Genomic DNA, 19,488 nt, shown 5'->3' on the forward strand with positions numbered 1-19,488 from the left:
AGCTTATACTGAATGTTCTACAGTGCATGTCAAGTTCCACCAGTTAAGGGAGCTCTGCAGCTGTGGTCTTTGCAGGACACAAAGGTTGGATCTGTGTAAATACTGCATGTTTCACGAACACTATAACATTCACTTAACATTTTGGAGAAAGCAAATTGAGCTTGATAATCTGTTTGCACAGCTGTTAGTAGAATCAGGCATTTGTTGTTTATTTGGCATTTCAGTTCCATCATTGTTATTTTTCAGAATGTACAATGCCTTCCATTGGGTGACATTTATTTGTTGAGATGTTTTTAATTACCTCAGGGTGATTTATTTATTAGTAGTGGGCTGAGAATAGGTGGTATCTGTTGTGACTGCAATTTCATCTTTCATTTTTCCTTCTATTTTGCTGACTTGCAAAAGTGGAACAAAATTTGAATACTCCTTGATTACCTAACTAGAGAAAGAGTCTTTTTCAGGGCTGGGGGCTGCTAACACACAGAAAAATCAGTCGAGGGTTGACTGAGAAGGAGAGAGTCTCCATATTCCTCTCACACACTGGGAGGGGACATGCTAGTAGATTTTGAGTGCTTTAGCCCCGTGGAGGGGGATGACAATGGGGGCTCGAGTATCGTTGTAGGCTCCCCAATGCTGGGGGGAAGCCCTGAGCTTCAGAGGCCTGATCCAGGCAAACAGGGCCCGCATCTGGCCCCTAAGCCTTAGGGTCCCCACCACTGTTTTTGACTTCTTATGGTCCCAGCAACTGCAGAAGAATTACGGGGTTTGTGCTTATATATGGAGTTTAGTTTCACAAAGCCCTGCATTGAGAATGCTGGTGAAGCACTTAGGAACCAAAAGGCATAGGTTTAGGCCCTAATTCAGGAAAGCATTTCTATACCAGAAAGAAGTACTACTTAATTTAATGCATGTGCCTCAATCACATTAATGTCAATAGGCTTAAAGCATATACTTAACATTATGTATATGTATATTATTTACTACGGGGATTGTTTTTAATTAACTTTGGTGGAGTGGTATTGAATACCAGCCAGTAATAGAGATCCATGTCATGTGCTCTTCATAAAGGGTGATGACTACCCACAGTTCATGACCTGTTCTCAGAAAATATATCCAGCAAGTGTTTTTCTGAACAGGAATGGACTTACACATATTATGCATAACCCTGGTGGCTATGTGGCACTTATGGTTCAAATTCAAAACAGGCCAAATCCAAGTAGAGATGAGTTTTCATTTGTCCCCTTACCAATTTCATGACTCATTCACAATAGAGATGCAGATATATCTAAAAGATGTCCTGCTTGAAGCAAATTAAAAACTCTTTATAGCAAGAAACACTTGACTCTGAAACTCTTAGCACGATCTGAGTATATGTGCATGTATTCTAATCAACTCTGATGATCACTCAAGAGTCCGAAAGTGCTAACAATATATTGACAAGAGAGTTGGTTAAAAACTAGAACTTATGTGCCATGGGAAATTCCAATATTTTAATGTTGTTTCATCTCAATTTGAACTTGCTTGAGTTTTTTGCAAAATTAAATGTTCTGCAGTATTGTGCTATAAAGTTTTTAATATCCTTCAAGCAGAACATCTTTGAAAGTTTCCTCAAAGATTACCCAGCCTCAAGTAAATGCAGTCAGCCCCAAGTCCAGTCCCTCCTCCCAGTTAGTTCAAATTCCTAATTACTTGTGACCTGTAACTCCTATTGTTTCAGATATCTATGCCATAAAAGATCTTAGGGTATGTCTACACTAGCCCCTAGTTCGAACTAGGGAGGCTAATGTAGGCATTCAAAGTTGCAAATGAAGCCAGGGATTTAAATATCCCGGGCTTCATTTGCAACTTCGAATGCCTACATTAGCCTCCCTAGTTCGAACTAGGGGCTAGTGTAGACATACCCTTACTTGCTTTTTACATTTCTATCAGCTTCAATCACCCCCAGCATAATGGTATTGGTTTCACCTAAAAGGTCTATGAGATATTACTGGGGAGGACATCAGGAGAGCAGTCACTTCCTGTAACTGCTTCCTGAAGCTAGCTGAGACTCATTTTTAAGGGGCTCCTCTCTACAGTTGCGTCTCACACTGCTCTTCTGCACTGCCAACCTGCTGGAGGGACACCAAACTCATACCATGTGCTCTGGTTGCTCTTGCGAACACCACATCACTCTCATCATTGAGCCGGAGCTGCTGCAAAGCAGTCACCAGCATTTGGGCCTCCTGATGTGCCTCATGGCACTGTAGGAGGGTGACAACCAGCACAGACTGGGGGACCACTTCACCCCAGGCCATAGCACTCCTCATGTACCACATTCCCTTCCATTTCTCCTGCACACCGCCCAAAGCCACTTCTGGCAGCGGGAGACTGGTTTTGACTGATGGGACCGCAACATTCTGAAACACTGGGACAACCAACAGTGGCTCCAGAACTTTCTCATGTGGAAGGCCACCTTCCTGGAGCTCTGCGAGTGGCTCGTCCCTGCTCTCCAATGACGGGACACCTGGATGCAACCCACCATCCCCCTGCAGAAACATATTGGCATCTCACTTTGGAAGCTCACCACATCGAACAGCTACCACTCCATCAGGAGCCAGTTCAGCAAGGGGAGATTGATAGTCAGGGCTGTGCTCATGCAGCTTTACCTATTTTACTAGGAGGGTGGTGAAGCACTGGAATGGGTTCTCTAGAGAGGCGATGGAATCTCCATCCCTAGAGGTTTTTCAGTCCCAGGTTGACAAAGCCCAGGCTGGGATGGTTTAGTTGGGGTTGGTCCTGCTTTGGGAAGGGGGTTGGACTAGATGACCTCCCAAGGGCTCTTGCAATCCTGTGAGTCTATGTTTCTATAGGTGATGAAGGCCATCAACACCATCCTGTTGTGCAGGATCATCAGTCAGCCTGGGCAACATGGACCTCATTGTCACTGGCTTTCCTACTATGGGCTTCCCCAGCTGCGGGGAGGAGGACATTGATGGCACCCACATCCCCACCCTGGCCCCTGATCACTGAGTCTCTGTGGGGGGGGGGGGAAGAGAGAGAGAGAGAGAATACTTTTCCATCATGTTGTAGGCCCTTGCGGATCACAAGGGCCACTTCATTCACAGACATTTATGGAAGGCGCAATCAGTTCCATACATACAAGATGGGAAGCGACTGTCTAGGAAGGAGCATGGCAGAAACGGATCTAGGGGTCATAGTGGACCACAAGTTGAATATGAGTCAACAGTGTGACGCTGTTGCAAAAAAAGCAAATATGATTCTAGGTTGTATCAACAGGTGTGTTGTAAGCAAAACTCGTGAAGTCATTCTGCCGCTCTACTCTGCACTAGTTAGGCCTCAGCTGGAGTACTGTGTCCAGTTCTGGGCGCCACATTTCAAGAAAGATGTGGAGAAATTGGAAAGGGTACAGAGAAGAGCAACAAGAATGATTAAAGGTTTAGAGAACATGACCTATGAAGCCAGGCTTCATGAACTGGGCTTGTTTAGTTTGGAAAAAAGAAGATGAAGGGGGGACATGATAGCGGTTTTCAAATATCTAAAAGGGTGTCACAAGGAGAAAGGAGAAAATTTGTTCCTCTTGGTTTCTGAGGACAGGACAAGGAGTAATGGGCTTAAAGTGCAGCAGGGGAGGTTTAGATTGGACATTAGGAAAAAATTCCTAACTGTCAGGGTGGTCAAATATTGGAATAAATTGCCTAGGGAGGTGGTGGAATCTCCCTCTCTGGAGCTATTTAAGAACAGGTTAGATAGACATTCTTGTCGCTCTTCTCTGTACCCTTTCCAATTTCTCCACATCTTTCTTGAAATGTGGCGCCCAGAACTGGACACAGTACTCCAGCTGAGGCCTAACTAGTGCAGAGTAGAGTGGCAGAATGACTTCACGAGTTTTGCTTACAACACACCTGTTGATACAACCTAGAATCATATTTGCTTTTTTTGCAACAGCATCACACTGTTGGCTCATATTCAACTTGTGGTCCACTATGACCCCTAGATCCCTTTCCGCCATGCTCCTTCCTAGACAGTCACTTCCCATCTTGTATGTATGGAACTGATTGTTCCTTCCTAAGTGGAGCACTTTGCATTTCTCTTTATTAAACCTCATCCTGTTTACCTCTGACCATTTCTCTAACTTGCTAAGGTCATTTTGAATTATGTCCCTATCCTCCAAAGAAGTTGCAACCCCACCCAGTTTGGTATCATCTGCAAACTTAATAAGCGTACTCTCTATCCCAATATCTACATCATTGATGAAGATATTGAACAGTACGGGTCCCAAAACAGACCCTTGAGGAACTCCACTTGTTATCCCTTTCCAGCAGGATTTAGAACCATTAACAACAACTCTCTGACTACGGTTATCCAGCCAATTATGCACCCACCTTATCGTGGCCCTATCTAAGTTATATTTGCCTAGTTTATCAATAAGAATATCATGCGAGACCGTATCAAATGCCTTACTAAAGTCTAGGTATATGACATCCACCGCTTCTCCCTTATCCACAAGGCTCGTTATCTTATCAAAGAAAGCTATCAGATTAGTTTGGCATGACTTGTTCTTCACAAACCCATGCTGGCTATTCCCTATCACTTTATTACCTTCCAAGTGTTTGCATATGATTTCCTTAATTACCTGCTCCATTATCTTCCCTGGGACAGACGTTAAACTGACCGGTCTGTAGTTTCCTGGGTTGTTCTTATTCCCCTTTTTATAGATGGGCACAATATTTGCCCTTTTCCAGTCTTCTGGAATCTCCCCTGTCTGCCATGATTTTTCAAAGATCATAGCTAAAGGCTCAGATACCTCCTCTATCAGCTCCTTGAGTATCCTGGGATGCATTTCATCAGGACCTGGTGACTTGCTGACATCTAACTTTCCTACGTGATTTTTAACTTGTTCTTTGTGTATCCTATCTTCTAAACTTACCCTCTCTCTGCTTGTATTCACTACGTTAGGCACACCTCCAGACTTCTCGGTGAAGACCGAAACAAAGAAGTCATTGAGCATCTCCGCCATTTCCAAGTTCCCTGTTACTGCTTCTCCCTCCTCACTAAGCAGTGGGCCTACCCTGTCCTTGGTCTTCCTCTTGCTTTTAATGTATTTATAAAAGGTCTTCTTGTTTCCCTTTATGCCTGTAGCTAGTTTGATCTCATTTTGTGCCTTTGCCTTTCTAATCTTGCCCCTGCATTCTCGTGTTGCTTGCCTATATTCCTCCTTTGTTAGTTGTCCTAGTTTCCATTTTTTATATGACTCCTTTTTTATTTTGAGATCGTGCAAGATCTCCTTGTTAAGCCAAGCTGGTCTTTTGCCATATTTTCTATCTTTCCTACACAGCGGAATTGTTTGCTTTTGGGCCCTTAACAACGTCCCTTTGAAATACTTCCAACTCTCCTCAGTTGTTTTTCCCTTCAGTCTTGCTTCCCATGGGACATTACCTACAAGTTCTCTGAGCTTATCAAAATCTGCCTTCCTGAAATCCATTACCTCAATTGTGCTGGTCTCCCTTCTACCTTTCCTTAAGATCATGAACTCTATTATTTCGTGATCACTGTCCCCTATACTGTCTTCCACTTTCAAGTTCTCAACTAGTTCCTCCCTATTTGTTAAAACCAAATCCAGAACAGCTTCTCCTCTGGTAGCTTTTTCAACCTTCTGAAACAGAAAGTTGTCTCCAATGCAGTCCAGAAACTTATTGGATAGCCTGTGCCTCGCTGTGTTAGTTTCCCAACATATGTCTGGATAGTTGAAGTCCCCCATCACCACCAAATCTTGGGCTTTGGATAGTTTTGTTAATTGTTTAAAAAAGGCCTCATCCACCTCTTCCACCTGGCTAGGTGGCCTGTAGTAGACTCCTAGCATGATATCACCCTCGTTTTTTACCCCTTTTAGCTTAACCCAGAGACTCTCTACACAGCTATCTCCTACATTCATCTCCACTTCAGTCCAAGTGTGTACATTTTTAATATACAAGGCAACCCCTCCTCCCTTTTTTCCCTGTCTGTCCTTCCTGAGCAAGCTGTACCCTTCCATACCAACATTCCAATCATGCGTCCCATCCCACCAGGTTTCTGTAATACCAATGATATCATAGTTGTATTTATTGGTTAGCAATTCCAGTTCTTCCTGCTTATTACCCATACTTCTCGCATTTGTATATAGGCATCTAAGATACTGATTTGATCTTGCCTCCCTGTTGTGCCCTGACCCTCCTTTCTCCTTCCCATTATAGGCCGTAGTCCCCCCCATTTCCAACCCATCTCCCAGTCCCGCACATGCAGCACTTACCTGTGGGCTTTGTTCACCTGCCCCCAACAAACCTAGTTTAAAGCCCTCCTCACAAGGTTAGCCAGTCTGTGTCCAAACAAGGCCTTCCCGCTCCTGGAAAGGTGAACTCCATCTCCGCCAAGCAGTCCTTCCTGGAAGAGCACCCCGTGATCAAGGAAGCCGAATCCCTCCTGGCGACACCATCGTCGCAGCCAGGCATTCACCTCCAGGATGCACCTCTCTCTGCCCGGGCCCCTACCTTTGACAGGAAGGATAGAAGAGAATACCACCTGCGCTCCAAACTCCTTCACCCGTACTCCCAAAGCCCTGTAGTCACACTTGATCCGCTCAGTGTCACACCTGGCAGTATCATTTGTGCCCACGTGGATGAGTAGCATGGGGTAGTAGTCAGAGGGCCGGATAATCCTTGACAATGCCTCCGTAACATCTCGGATACGGGCCCCTGGCAGACAGCATACCTCTCGAGATGAGCTGTCAGGGCGACAGATGGGTGCCTCCGTTCCCCTCAGAAGAGAGTCTCCAACCACCACTACCCTACGCTTCCTCCTCGCAGTGGTGGCAGGAGACTGCTCAACCTTGGTGGTGCAAGGCCTGGTCTCCTCCACTGTGGGGGGTGACTCCTTGTCTCCTGCTGAAAGTAAAGTGTAACGGTTATGTAACAACACAGTGGGAGGGTTAGGAGCAGGGGTGGAACACTGCCTGCTGCCGGAAGTAACCAGCTGCCAGTTCTCACCCTGCACCACCACCTCCTCCATAAGTGGCTGGTCAACAGTCCCACATCCTAGGACAGTGACCTCCGTGGACTCCACAGGAATACTGTCCAGGAATTCCTCATGGCTTCGAATGCTCCTCAGCCTGGCCACCTCCTCCTGTAGCTCTCCCACCTGCTGCCTGAGAGATTCCACCAGCAGGCACCTTTCACAACGGTTGTCTCCCCCAGCCTGGAGATCACTCAGTGGGAATTGCAAGCCACAAATACAGCAAGACCACACCAGGACCTGGGTAGAGGCATCCATGCTCAGGTTCTCTGTCTGGATACAGGCACAGGTGGAGGAGACAGGAGAAGTACTGGCACAAGCGCTACGGGTCTTCATCACCATCAGTCACTCCCTCTTCAACTCCCCTGTCTGCAGTCCCCTGTCCGCTTCGCTCCCCTGGTCGCACTGCTCTGGCTTTTTAAAGCCTGCTTGCCTAGGTCAGGCCTGCCCCCTTCTGAGTCACACAGGGGAAGGCTGAGCCTGAGGCTAATCAGAGGCAATCAAGGGAACAATGGCAGGCTCTCAGTCCCAACTGCCACAGAAGCTGAAACTGAAACTGCTAGCACTCACCTGGAATCAGACTCTCAATTCACACTTCAAACTGTAAAATTCAAACAGTCAGGCACAGGCACACACTCACACCACAGCTTGTACTCTCACCGGGTAGCCTCTTCGGCGGTGGGGTCGCTTTGCTCTCCCTCTTCAACTCCCCTGTCTGCAGTCCCCTGTCCGCTTTGCTCCCCTGGTCTAGGCTGGGGTTTCCTCGCCCATCCCTTCCTTCCCCTGCCCTCCCTTCCCACCTTCCTGGCAAACCAAATAATAAAGCCTTTTTTGCTTGGAAAAACAACTCTGATATTTTATTTGGGGAATATACAAAAAGGGAGGGACTGGGGAAAGAACCACGGAGGGGAGAGAGGGAAAAAAGAGAAGTGTGGGGGAGGAGGGCTCAGGGATGGGGCTGGAACTGGCGCCTATCTCGTGTACCTCAGGAGGCTTCAGATGCCCTGGAGGTCCCACCGCAATGTGTTTGTGGGCCCTGGCACCTGGGAGGAGGGCTAGGAGTTAAAGCCAGGGGGTAGGGGTGGGAATGGGTTGGGTGCTGGGAGTTGGGGGGGCAGAGGCAAGAAAGTGACTGGTGGAATACTCCATAACTATGACCATGCGCTGATGTTAAGGAGGAGCACGTAGCTTCGTGCTGGCATGTCAGCTGTTCACACATCCTCTTCCTCCTCAGCTCATGGTCAGCCCAGTGCTTCTGACGATCCTAGTCAAAGTTCCAGCTGAGGGAATGGAGGCAGTCAAGATGTTCCTGCACCAGGTCCTCGTAGGGTTGCCTCCACGTGCAGGTCTCATGGCATTGGGAAAATGGCGTGAGAGGTGATGGACATGCTACGCTTGTACCTGGCCCAGCTGTGAAGAAAAGTGAGAAGGGCAGTCATCCCAGGAGACACTGTGCATGAAGCCTAGCCCTACTCTCTGAGCCAACACCGAAGGTCTCGGTTCAAACAATGGAAGTGTACTTTGAGCAAGGCCATCTGTGGCCTAAACAGCAGATACTTTCTTTCAGGGACACAGATGTCCTAGGGGAACCTCACTACCACCACCTCCCAAAGACAAGCAGGCATGGGAAGGTGTAGGAATCTGCAGGTGGGAAGGGGGAGATGGGGTGGCATTCCTTCCATGTCCTGCACGTGCTGGGTCCGGCAGTGATGGTGTCCCACAAAGAGAAAACTTTTATCCCTGCTTGCTGAAGGAGAGAGGGGGGTGTTGAGGGAGATGTGTATAAGTAGCAGAGGCCACTTGCCAGTGTGCAGCCCCACACCGCCCCCTGCCCACTCCCATTGGTGTATAGGGAAAGTAACCAAACTTACCTGCACTGCCTTCTCCAGGTTTGTCCGAGCCCTGGGAAACCAGCTCCAAGCTAATAACGACCTCCTGGCTGGCAGGCATGGTGTCCAGGTTGGCCTGCTCCTCCTCTCCTCATCCTCCTCCTCTACAACCCTGCCCTCATAGGGGCTGATGATGGTAGTGTTCTGGCTGGAGTTGATGATGGGAGAATCTAAGTGACCAGTCCCGCTCCCAGGATGGCATCCAGCTGTGACAGGTCGGTGGTGTTGCTCCAGAACAAAAACTGCCCTGGCCTTTGGGTAAGACTGCCGCAATTCTTTAGTTTTCATCTGCACCTGGTCCAGGGGGCGGCTGTGGCCATACACATCGGCATTGCACAGTGTGGTATGCAGATCCTGGAGGTTTGTCTCCTTGCCCAGAGTTCAATAAGAATCAGGATCTCCACACCAGTTCAGGCCGGTGCCCTCTTTCGCCCTTGGCCAGGGGCTTCCGAGATGGCTGCAGGCATGCTGGCAACCATGTGGGGCTCAGAGGGAGTGTTCAGGTCGGACATGGCTCAAAGACAGGCTGCTGTGTGGCTAGTAGGACTCACGTTGTGTCCCAAGCCCTTTTCCTTTTGTCTGCAGCTTTAAATTCTGCAGAAGGGGAGCAGTAGAGTTGTCAGAGGTGTAGCCAGAGTAAGAGACCTCTGGAGGCCTATTATTTTGAAATATCAGCAGTTAGTGAGTGTCCACACTAACACTATTTCAAAAGAACAGTTCTGAAATAAGCATTATTCCTCATAAGCAGGAACTGTTACAGTAAACTTTCAATAATCCGGCACCTTTAGGACCCAGGGGGTGCCGAATTATCAGATGTGCCGGACTATCGGAAGGGGGGGCTATGAAGGGTCTGGGGTGGGATGGGGGGATGCCACCCCAGACTCCTCATAGCCCCCCCTTCCGATAGTCCAGCTCTGCCCCAGGCATCCCTGATTCAGCTCCTGCTGGTCAGTTTCAGCAGCGGCTAAATCGGGGAAGCTGGGGGCAGAGCAGCTCCAGCTCTGATGGTCCGGCTGCCCGGAGAACTTCCGGGTTCCTGATGGTGCCGGACCATCAGAAGTGCCGGACCATCAGATGCTGGACCATCGGAGTTTTACTGTATTTTGAAATAACAAGCCCATTATACTGAAATAATTTGGAATAACGGGCTTGCTGAGTGGACTCTCGCCTTGTTAGTTCAAAATAAGGGGAGTTTATGTAGATATGCCAGTGTCAACATGCCCTTTGAGACTAACAGATTTATTAGGGCATGAGATTTCATGGATAAAACCCACTTCATCAGATGAAATAGAAAGAAGGAGTTTATAGAAGCATGAGAGTACATACAGGCAGTCCCCGGGTTACGTACAAGATAGGGATTGTAGGTTTGTTCTTAAGTTGAATCTGTATGTAAGTCGGAACTGGCATCAGCCGCTGCTGAAACTGATCAGTTTCAACCGCGGCTGAATCTGGACGCCAGTTCTGACTTACATACAGATTCAACTTAAGAAACCCAGGCTTCCCCAAGTCAGCTGCTGATGAAACTGATCAGCGGCTGATTCCAGGAAGCCTGGGGCAGAGCAACTCTGCCTTGGGCTTCCTGTAGTCAGCCGCTGGTCAGTTTCAGCAGCGGCTGACTTGGGGACACCTGGGGCAGAGCAGCTGGGGTGCTGCTGGGTTGCTCCAGTAGCGCGGCTCCTCGGCGCTACTGGAGCAACCCAGCAGCACCCCAGCTTCTCTGCCCCAGGCGTCCTGATTCAGCCGCTGCTGAAACTGACCAGCAGCGGCTGAATCAGGACGCCTGGGGCAGAGCAGCTGGGGTGCTGCTGGGTTGATCCGGAGCGGCGCTGCGGGACCAACCCGGCAGCCCCCAGCTGCTCTACCCCAGGGGTAGGCTGCACCCCTCCACACCAGCAGAACAGGGAGACGGGGGTGGTGGGACCGCCCAAGTCCTCCACGGCTTTGCTCCGTCTCCCTGGTCTGCTGACCTGGGAGACGCGGAGCAAAGCCGCAGAGCACGCGGGCAGCGGGACAGTCCAGGCACGCTGCGGCTGTCCCACTGCTGGCATGCTCCGAGGCTTTGCTCCCCATCTCCCTGGTCTGTTGGTGTGACCAGGGAGACGGGGAGCAAAGCCACGGAGCACGCCCGCAACGGGACAGCCCAAGCGCGCCTGGGCTGTCCCGCTGCGGGCGTGCTCCAAGGCTTTGCTCCCGTCTCCCTGCAGACCAGGGAGACGGGGAGCAGCTTTTCTCGCCCCGGAGGATGGGGGCGGCGGACCGTGGCGCATCTGGGCGTCCCGCCGCTCCTGTCCTCCGGGGCGAGAAAAGCCCCGTTCGTAACTGCGGATCCAACATAAGTCGGATCCGCGTAACTCGGGGACTGCCTGTATACGTATGGACAACAAAAGAGGGTACATGTGTAAATGAGGCTAATCAAGTCAGAATGGAAATGGCTCATTCACAGCAGTTGATGTGGAAACGAGGAAACCGTGCTTCTTCCCTGCTCCTTACGCAATCTGAGGCTATGTCTACACTACAGGCTTCCTGCACAAAAAGCTTTTTACGGAAGAGGCTCTTGCGCAAGAAGGAGCTGTCTACACTGCCCTGCTTGTGCAAGAAAAAACCTCTTGCGCATGCCGTTACACTGATTATTTTCAGGAACAACGGCATTGCGCAAGAGGGTTTTTCTTGTGCAAGAAGGGGCAGTGTAGGCAGCTTCTTCTGGTGCAAGAGCCTCTTCCACAAAAATGGCAGCTCATTAGATATGCAAATGAGGCTCAGCGATATTCCACGCTTAGCCTCATTTGCATACTTCTGGCACAAGATCATGCCAGTGTAGAGATAGCCTTAGGCTAAACGTCTACACTGCAATGCTATTTTGGGATACCTGAGTATCCTGAAATAGCTATCCTGCATCTTCACAGCAAGCATGGGCTCTCTATTCTGATGTCCTTTTAAATCTTATTCCACAAGGATTAAGGGATGTTTCGGAATAGCGGGTTATTTCAAAATTTCGTGCTGTGTAGACAGTGTACCAAATTACAAAATAAGCTATTTTGAAATAAGATTGAAATAAGATACGCAATTTGTGTCACTCAAGTTGCATACTTATTTTTAGCTATGGTGCAATGTAGACACATCCTTATTGTGACCCTCAGAAAAACTGGGGAGAGAAAGCTTTTGGGCATATCACTAGATGAAAAGAGGCTTAAAATTTTAAGCAAATAAATTGCCTCTTGTTGTTTGATTCTTACTGTGGTCTGGAGAAAAGAGCTCTCTTTATGTTCTTTGTAATAAACAGGATTACATCAAATAAGTACCTGAATCCATCCTCTATTTTTCCTCCACATGGAAAATGTTGAACACTGGCTAACCAGTCAGATCCCACCAAAATGTTTGAATCAGCATTGCTCTTTGGAAAAGAAAAGTGTTCAGTCAGAAAAAATTACACTCCAGCTGAAAGCCTGTAGGTGAAAAAATAAGCTCAAACTCTCAAAATCATATATTATTTACTATAGCGTTTGTTTTTAATTAACTTTTGTGGTGTGGTATTGAATTCCAGCCAGTAATAGAGATCCATTTCACGTTCAGTTCATAAAGGGTGATAACTATCCTTGGTTCATGACCTGTTCTCAGAAAATATATCCAGCATCAACATTGCTATGGTCTGACCGTTAAAGTAAGAGAGGTTATTGTATATAACAATGATAGAGTTTATTAATTTAATTCATCTAGCCCCATTCCAGGCTGTAATAATTTTGTTACACAAAGAATTCTGCAAAGAAAACTATATTTATTTGTTATACTACTTTGTAAAACAAAATCAGAACAGAAATGTCCAGTGCAAGATTAGGGTGACTTGCTGAAGATAAGGAAGTGGTAAAGATAACAAGGGGCTCACAAAATAAAATATACACAGAAAATTTCATAAGAGATGTAGCCACCTCAACATCTATGCAGAAAAACTGTGCACAAAACAGCAACGGCAATTGCATTGCAAATCAGCTATCCTCACATTTAACTAGCCTAAAAATAGCCATTTGCAGGTTCATTTATCTAATTTTCATATGCTTTTATGAAAATTGAACATACTCTATAATTACAGATGTGCTTTTGCATGTAAGCCTTGGACCTCCAGTTTTTTAAAAATTAGGCCCCAGGTTTCAAAGGAGCCAAGAAACCTGACATTTGATCATCAATATCATCAAAATCCAAAGAGTGTAATTAAAACCTTTTTTATAGTAAATTTGGTGTCACTTCACCAGTATTAGTTGGGGTGAATTATAGAATCCTAGGTCTGGAAGAGACCTCAGGAGGTCATCGAGTCCAGCCCCCTGCCCAAAGCAGGACCAATCCCAACTAAATCATCCCAGCCAAGGTTTTGTCAAGCCGAGACTTAAAAACTTCTAGGGATGGAGATTCCACCACCTCCTTAGGTAACCCATTCCAGTGCTTCACCACCCTCCTAGTGAAATAGTTTTTCCTAATATCCAACCTAGACCTCCCCCACTGTAACTTGAGACCATTGCTCCTTGTTCTGCCATCCATCACTACTGAGAACAGTCTTTCTCCATCCTCTTTGGAACCTCCCTTCAGGAAGTTGAAGGCTCCTATCAAATCATCCCTCCTTCTTCTCTTCTCCAGACTAAATAATTGCAAAACCCTCAGCCTCTCTTCTTGTAGATCATGTGCTCCAGCCCCCTAATAATTTTGGTTGCCCTCTGCTGGACCCTCTCCAATGCATCCACATCCTTTTTATAGTGGGGGGCCCAGAACTGGACACAATACTCCATATGTGGTCTCACCAGTGCAGAATAAATGTAAATAATAACTTCTCTAGATCTGCTGGAAATGATCCTGCTAATGCACCCTAATATACCATTAGCTTTCTTGGCCACAAGGGCACACTGTTGACTCATATCCAGCTTCTTATTCATTCTAATCCCCAGGTCCTTTTCTGCTGAACTGCTACTTAGCCAGTCGGTCCCCAGCCTGTAGCAGTGTTTGGGATTCTTCCGTCCCAAGTGCAGGACTCTAAATCTTGTCCTTGTTGAACCTCATCACATTTCTTTCGGCCCAATCCTCCAATCTCTCTAGGTCACTCTGGACCCTATCCCTGCCCTCCAATGTATGAACCTCTCCCCCCTAGCTCAGTGTCATCCGTAAACTTGCTGAGGGTGCAATTCAACCCCTCATCCAGGTACTTAATAAAAATGTTGAACAAAACCAGCCCTAGAACCAATCTTTAGAGCACTCTGCTTGAAACTGACCACCAACCAGACTTCAAGCTGTTGATCACTACACATTGGGCCTGACAATCTAGCCAGTTTTCCATCCACCTTACAGTTCATTTATCCAAACCATACTTCCTTAACTTGCTGACAAGAATACCATGGAAGACTGTATCAAAAACATTGCTAAAGTCAAGGTATATCACATCCACTGCTTTTCCCATGTGCCCAGATCCAGTTACTTTGTCACAGAAGGCAATCAGGTTGGTCAGGAATGATTTGCCCTGTGTGAATCCATATTGACTATACCTGATCACTTTCCCCTCTTCCAAGTGCTTCAGAATGGATTCCTTGAGGATCCCCTCCATGATATTTCCAGGGACTGAGGTAAGGCTGACTGGTCTGTAGTTTCCTGGATTGTCCTTCTTTCCTTTTTTAAAGATGGGCATTACATTTGCCTTTTCCAATTGTCCGGGACTTCTCCTGATCTCGACAAGTTTTTAAAGATAATGGCCAAAGGCTCTGCAAGGACATTTACGAACTCTCTTAGTACTCTCGCATGCATTAAATTCACACACCCCCTCCCCATGGATTTGTGTATGTCTAGCTTTTCTAAATAGTTCCTAACCTGTTCTTTCTCCACCGAGGGATGCCTAACTCCTTCCCATACTGTGTTGCCTAGTGCACTAGTCTGGGAGCTGACCTTGTCTGTGAAGACAGAGGCCAAAAATGCATTGAGTACTTTAGCTTTTTCCTCATCATCTGTCACTTGGTTACCTCCCTCATCCAGTAAGAGCCCCACACCCTCTCTGATCATCCTTTTATTGCTAACATGCCTGTAGAAACCTTTCTTGTTACCCTTCACATCCCTTGCTAGCTGCAATTCCAACTGTGCTTTCACCTTCTTAATTATTCCCCTGTGTTCTCAAGCAATATATTTATACTCCTCCCTAGTCATCTGTCCAATTTTCCACTTCTTATAAGCTTCCTTTTTGTGTGTTAGCTTGCCAAGGATTTCCCTGATAAGCCAATCTGGTTGCCTAACATATTTGCTTTTCTTACTGTGCATCGGGATATTTTGTTCCTGTGCCTTCAATAAGACTGCCTTAAAATACTGCCAGCTCTCCTGGACTCCTTTCCCCTTCATGTTAGCATCCCGGGGATCCTACCCATCAGTTTTCTGAGGGAGTCAAAGTCTGCTTTTCTGAAGTCCAGGGTGTGTGTTTTGCTGCTCTCCTTTCTTCCTTTTGTCCTGTTCCTGAAATCTACATTCTGCCTCACTCTATTTGTACAAGTTATTCTTCATTTCGTGTACTTACAAAAAATAAACTTTTTGTATTACCCTATAAACATTATCTTAATGGTCACATGGATTGCATCCTCTATCACTAAGGTTTCAGCACAGTTTCAAACACATTAATCTGTTTCCAATGTTTACGTAGTCACAATATGCATCTAAGTGTTTTTCTGTCCCTTCATTGTTTGTCCAATGTGACACTGGAGTATTTTTATTATGAACATATATAAATACATGGTGTTATAGAAAGTGCAGTGTAGGTGAACTAAAGTAGTAGGAGAGGCTTAACATTGCCAAATTATGGACATGTGGCATTTTGATTTTGCAACCTAGTTGTTAAATAAACATTTTTCCATGGGATGTATGGTATAATCAATTTATTGCCTGCAACCTCTAAGAATGTGTGCTGAAAACAATACTCCAGCAACAGGCAGAGCTGCAGAGACCGTGATTTGAGAATTTCAGGATTTGTCCACTAGCACACAAATTTCCCAATAGCTGCACACCCACTTCAACAAGTATAACATCTGCATTTTTGATTGCTTGACCTGAATGAACAAAGAAAACTTTCACTTCCACTGTTCACCTATTAGCTAGTTATTTAAGTTTTAATTTTGGCTCACCACTTTGTGGCAGATTCACAAAGACAGGCAATGCCTAACCTCCCAGGCACAGTGGGATTCTCAGCAACCAAACTTCCCCAGGTACCGAATACGGAGCATTAGGTGCCCAAGAAAGATACTCTCAGAAGCTAGCACACTGAGAAGGGAACCACCTAACCTAGCCAGGAGTAAATTACAAATTGGGGTGGTTTTTAGGCCCAGATCCTCAAAGTTATTTATGCACCTGATTCTCATTGATCTTGGCCTTAGGCAACTGAGGGAAGGGCCTGCCATCACTTGTGATTCTCTGCTCTGAAGTCTCTCCTGGAGTTAGACACCTAAGCCAGGTTAGACTTTCCCTGTGCAAAACTAGGTAGTCACCATAGAAGAGCCAATATCCTTTCCCAGGGATGTAAGGGACCCAGATTCAAATACTTGGTTTGTAGCAGGGTCACTAACCCAGGTCTCTCACATCCCTAACCACCAGCTTAAAGTTATTATAGGGGAGGTCTGAGCGCAGCTGTGGGATTGGGCCATGCTGGTGTGATAGGCAGATGAATGTCTCATTTGAGCATCCTGCTTCCAGGTCGCCTGGCCTTTGGCTTATGCTAAGGCTACAAGGAGCTTGTTAGATATGAGATGGCATCAAGACTTCAGTGGCTTTGTGCATACCTTCTGATGGAAACTGAGGTGCCTCAGGTTTTGGCAGCAGTTGGCAGCGGTCTTAAAATTGTCTGGAGTCCCTAAATGTTGGATATAGGTGCCTAACTCCTATTGTGAATCTTGCCCTTGTTCCTCCAATGTAGGAAAGTTTTTGTTTTAGATTTTATAGCTTATTGATTACAAAATAACTGGCAAATACCTGGTGACCAAAATTTTCAAAATGTTGGATGACTTTTTTTGGGGGGTGTCCCTGTTGAGGCAGCTTAAAGAAGCCTGGTTTTCAAATGGGGAGAGCTTGGTATTTTCTGTGTATTGGCCCTTCTTAAGGTGCCTCACGCTGGACACCCCAGAAACGGCCAGTCCTATTAGATTGTCCAGGAGTGAGTCAGCAAACTATAACAGCACAATCTAACCCCCCCCAAAATAGACTGTAACAATGAAAGAATCATGAATCTTTGATATTGAGGAAATCATGCCTCTGTGTGAATGATTATTAGTATTTGTGCATTGAATAAACTGCATGATAAATATTTAAAATATATACCGGTAATAGTTTTTTTAATTAATAATCAACCAATTATTCCACTGTCCAGATAAAATCAGATTCCTCAATAAATAGTTTTTAATTACATTACACATTTCATTTTTCATAAAAAATATAGTCAAGGCAATAAATCATCTCTCTATAACTAGACTGACATTAAATATTCTCATACTAAATACTCATGAATAAAGTAAATGCAATCTCAATCTGAAATTCTCACTCCCTGCCTTAGAATAGGCTATAGTAATCATATTAAGAATTCATGAGCTAATTAAAATGTACAGGATAGTGGAAGAAAGTAAGGAGTAGAAATAGAACCTTTTATTTAATTCAATCACTGGTTAATTTGATTATCTGCTTAATCTTATCAAAAGCTCCAAAATGAAATCATTAGTATGAAAACAACTTTCACTTTTTAGAAGTGATTCTATATTTAAATCACCTGTAAATCCATTTCAGTGAATAGTGTTAGCTGGGTGTGAAATCTATGTGAGAATAGACTGAAGCCCTTTATTTTACTTAGTATAAGTAAGTGTATCACAGTAAAACTTTGGGGCCTAACACAGAAAACAGAGCTCCTCTGGGTTAGACACTACACAAACACCTAACGAGATACAGCCTTGATGTATCCTAATCTGCATAGGAAGATTATTATTGAATGATTCAATTACTGGTGATGGAATGTTGTTAATTAGGGCCATGTTCTGTAACCCTACCTTGAAATAATGAGTAGAAGAAAATCCTTCAAACTAGACTTTCTGTATTCCTGGTGAATGCCTTGGGACTTCCACTCTGGAATCTGTATGATGCTGCTATTTGTTGCCAATGAACATATTACAAGTTCTTTCTGTATATATTCATTTAAATCACCCCTCAAAACCCACCTTTTCCATGATGCCTTCCATGTTTGCTAACATACACACATGACTCCATCATAAACCAACTACTCTCTGTCTTCAGATGATAAAATTCTTACTTGTAGGGTCTGTGATTTATTATCTGCCTACAACACACTGTGAATTTTGAATAATATACAAACAAGACTAGAAGTCTTACCTGGTATTGCCCAGGTCTGGGCTGGGGGCAGAAAGAGGAAGAAGCATGCAGTCTGAGGGCAGTGGGGATGGGGGCTGCGCAGGCCTCCTTCTGGCATTCCCAGGGTCCAGCCCAGGAGGGAAGAGAGGTCCTGTGCAGGCCTACCAGTTGCTGCCATGCTAGGCAGGGTGGCAGTGCTGGGGGAATAGGCTGGCTGTGGCTCCTGTGGCAGAGGCCAGCTCTGTGCTACCCAGGCCTGGCAGTGCTTCTGGGTGGAACTGCAGTGGTGGGAATGGTGGAGCTTCCTTCCACCAATGGTCCAGCACTGGGGCCAAAGGCTGGGGAGTAAGAGTTTGGGACGGGGGGCCACTTACCTGTGCCAGTGGCAGGAAAAATGGTGAGTTCTGTCCCCAGCTGGCCACTCCCTTGGTGGTGTGGCTGCCCTAGTTGTCACTGTGTAATACACCTGTCCCCTGCACTTGCTGCCCCCAGCTGTCCCCTGCACTTGCTGCTGGTGACTGAATATAGTGGCCATATTCTCAGCCCCATATTATCTTCCATATTATGGAAAACAATCAAATTCCAGGCATATACCATTTTCCTGACACAACCAACCCCTGGCGCAGCTGTAAGTTAGGAAAAGAAGAAGCTATGTACCACATTTGCTTGTTCTAAATCTTACCATTTAGGAAGAGTTTTTGAACAAATGGCCTCACAGACAGACAGATGCACAAATCTCCAAAATATATAGCGAGATTAACAACATAGATTTGAAATTGGTGCTGAAAAATAGATCACCCTCTTATCGGGGGAGGAGGGGGGTTTGCATCTCATTCATCCCTGAGCACTTTTATAAGTATCTATTCTCTTCAAAATGAAAGTTTATCCCTCCCTTCCTCACAACAAAATTGTATTTATTATGACACTAATGACTATTTTATCTTTCTTGGAAGCTGGTGAAATTCATGGTAATTCTGATTTACTCTGGAAGTGAATGCCAATTGTGGCCAGATTCTGAGAAAGCACTGTCCCCTGAACTATCTTTGACACACACACCCCTCAAATCACTATAGTGAAGCTGTCATGCAGAGAATTAACTCATAAGTAATGTAGAGGTATTTTGTGTCTATGGCACAAGACAGGCTAAAAGCACAGAAAGTTAAGGAACTTGGGTTTTATTCCCCTATTTCATAGACTTCCTCTG

At 45.9% G+C, this 19,488-nt stretch overlaps 1 protein-coding gene and 1 long non-coding RNA gene across 2 annotated transcripts in view; both read right to left on the reverse strand.

Moving 5' to 3' along the window:
- LOC142827639 (uncharacterized) overlaps window positions 1-19,488 on the reverse strand; it is a 102,700-nt gene that overhangs the window by 35,414 nt on the left and 47,798 nt on the right. The gene's annotated exons all lie outside the window — the stretch shown is intronic.
- LOC142827524 (uncharacterized) lies at window positions 2,012-7,020 on the reverse strand. Its single transcript, XM_075923127.1, has 3 exons — window positions 6,626-7,020; window positions 4,287-6,524; window positions 2,012-2,108 (listed from the first exon to the last, which is right to left on the reverse strand). Exons 2-3 carry the CDS (start codon window positions 6,245-6,247, stop codon window positions 2,012-2,014), a joined length of 2,058 nt encoding a protein of 685 aa, XP_075779242.1. The 5' UTR covers window positions 6,248-6,524; window positions 6,626-7,020.

This window comes from Pelodiscus sinensis, chromosome 3 (genome assembly GCF_049634645.1).
Source record: "Pelodiscus sinensis isolate JC-2024 chromosome 3, ASM4963464v1, whole genome shotgun sequence".
In the NCBI taxonomy this organism is placed as follows: Eukaryota; Metazoa; Chordata; order Testudines; family Trionychidae; genus Pelodiscus; species Pelodiscus sinensis.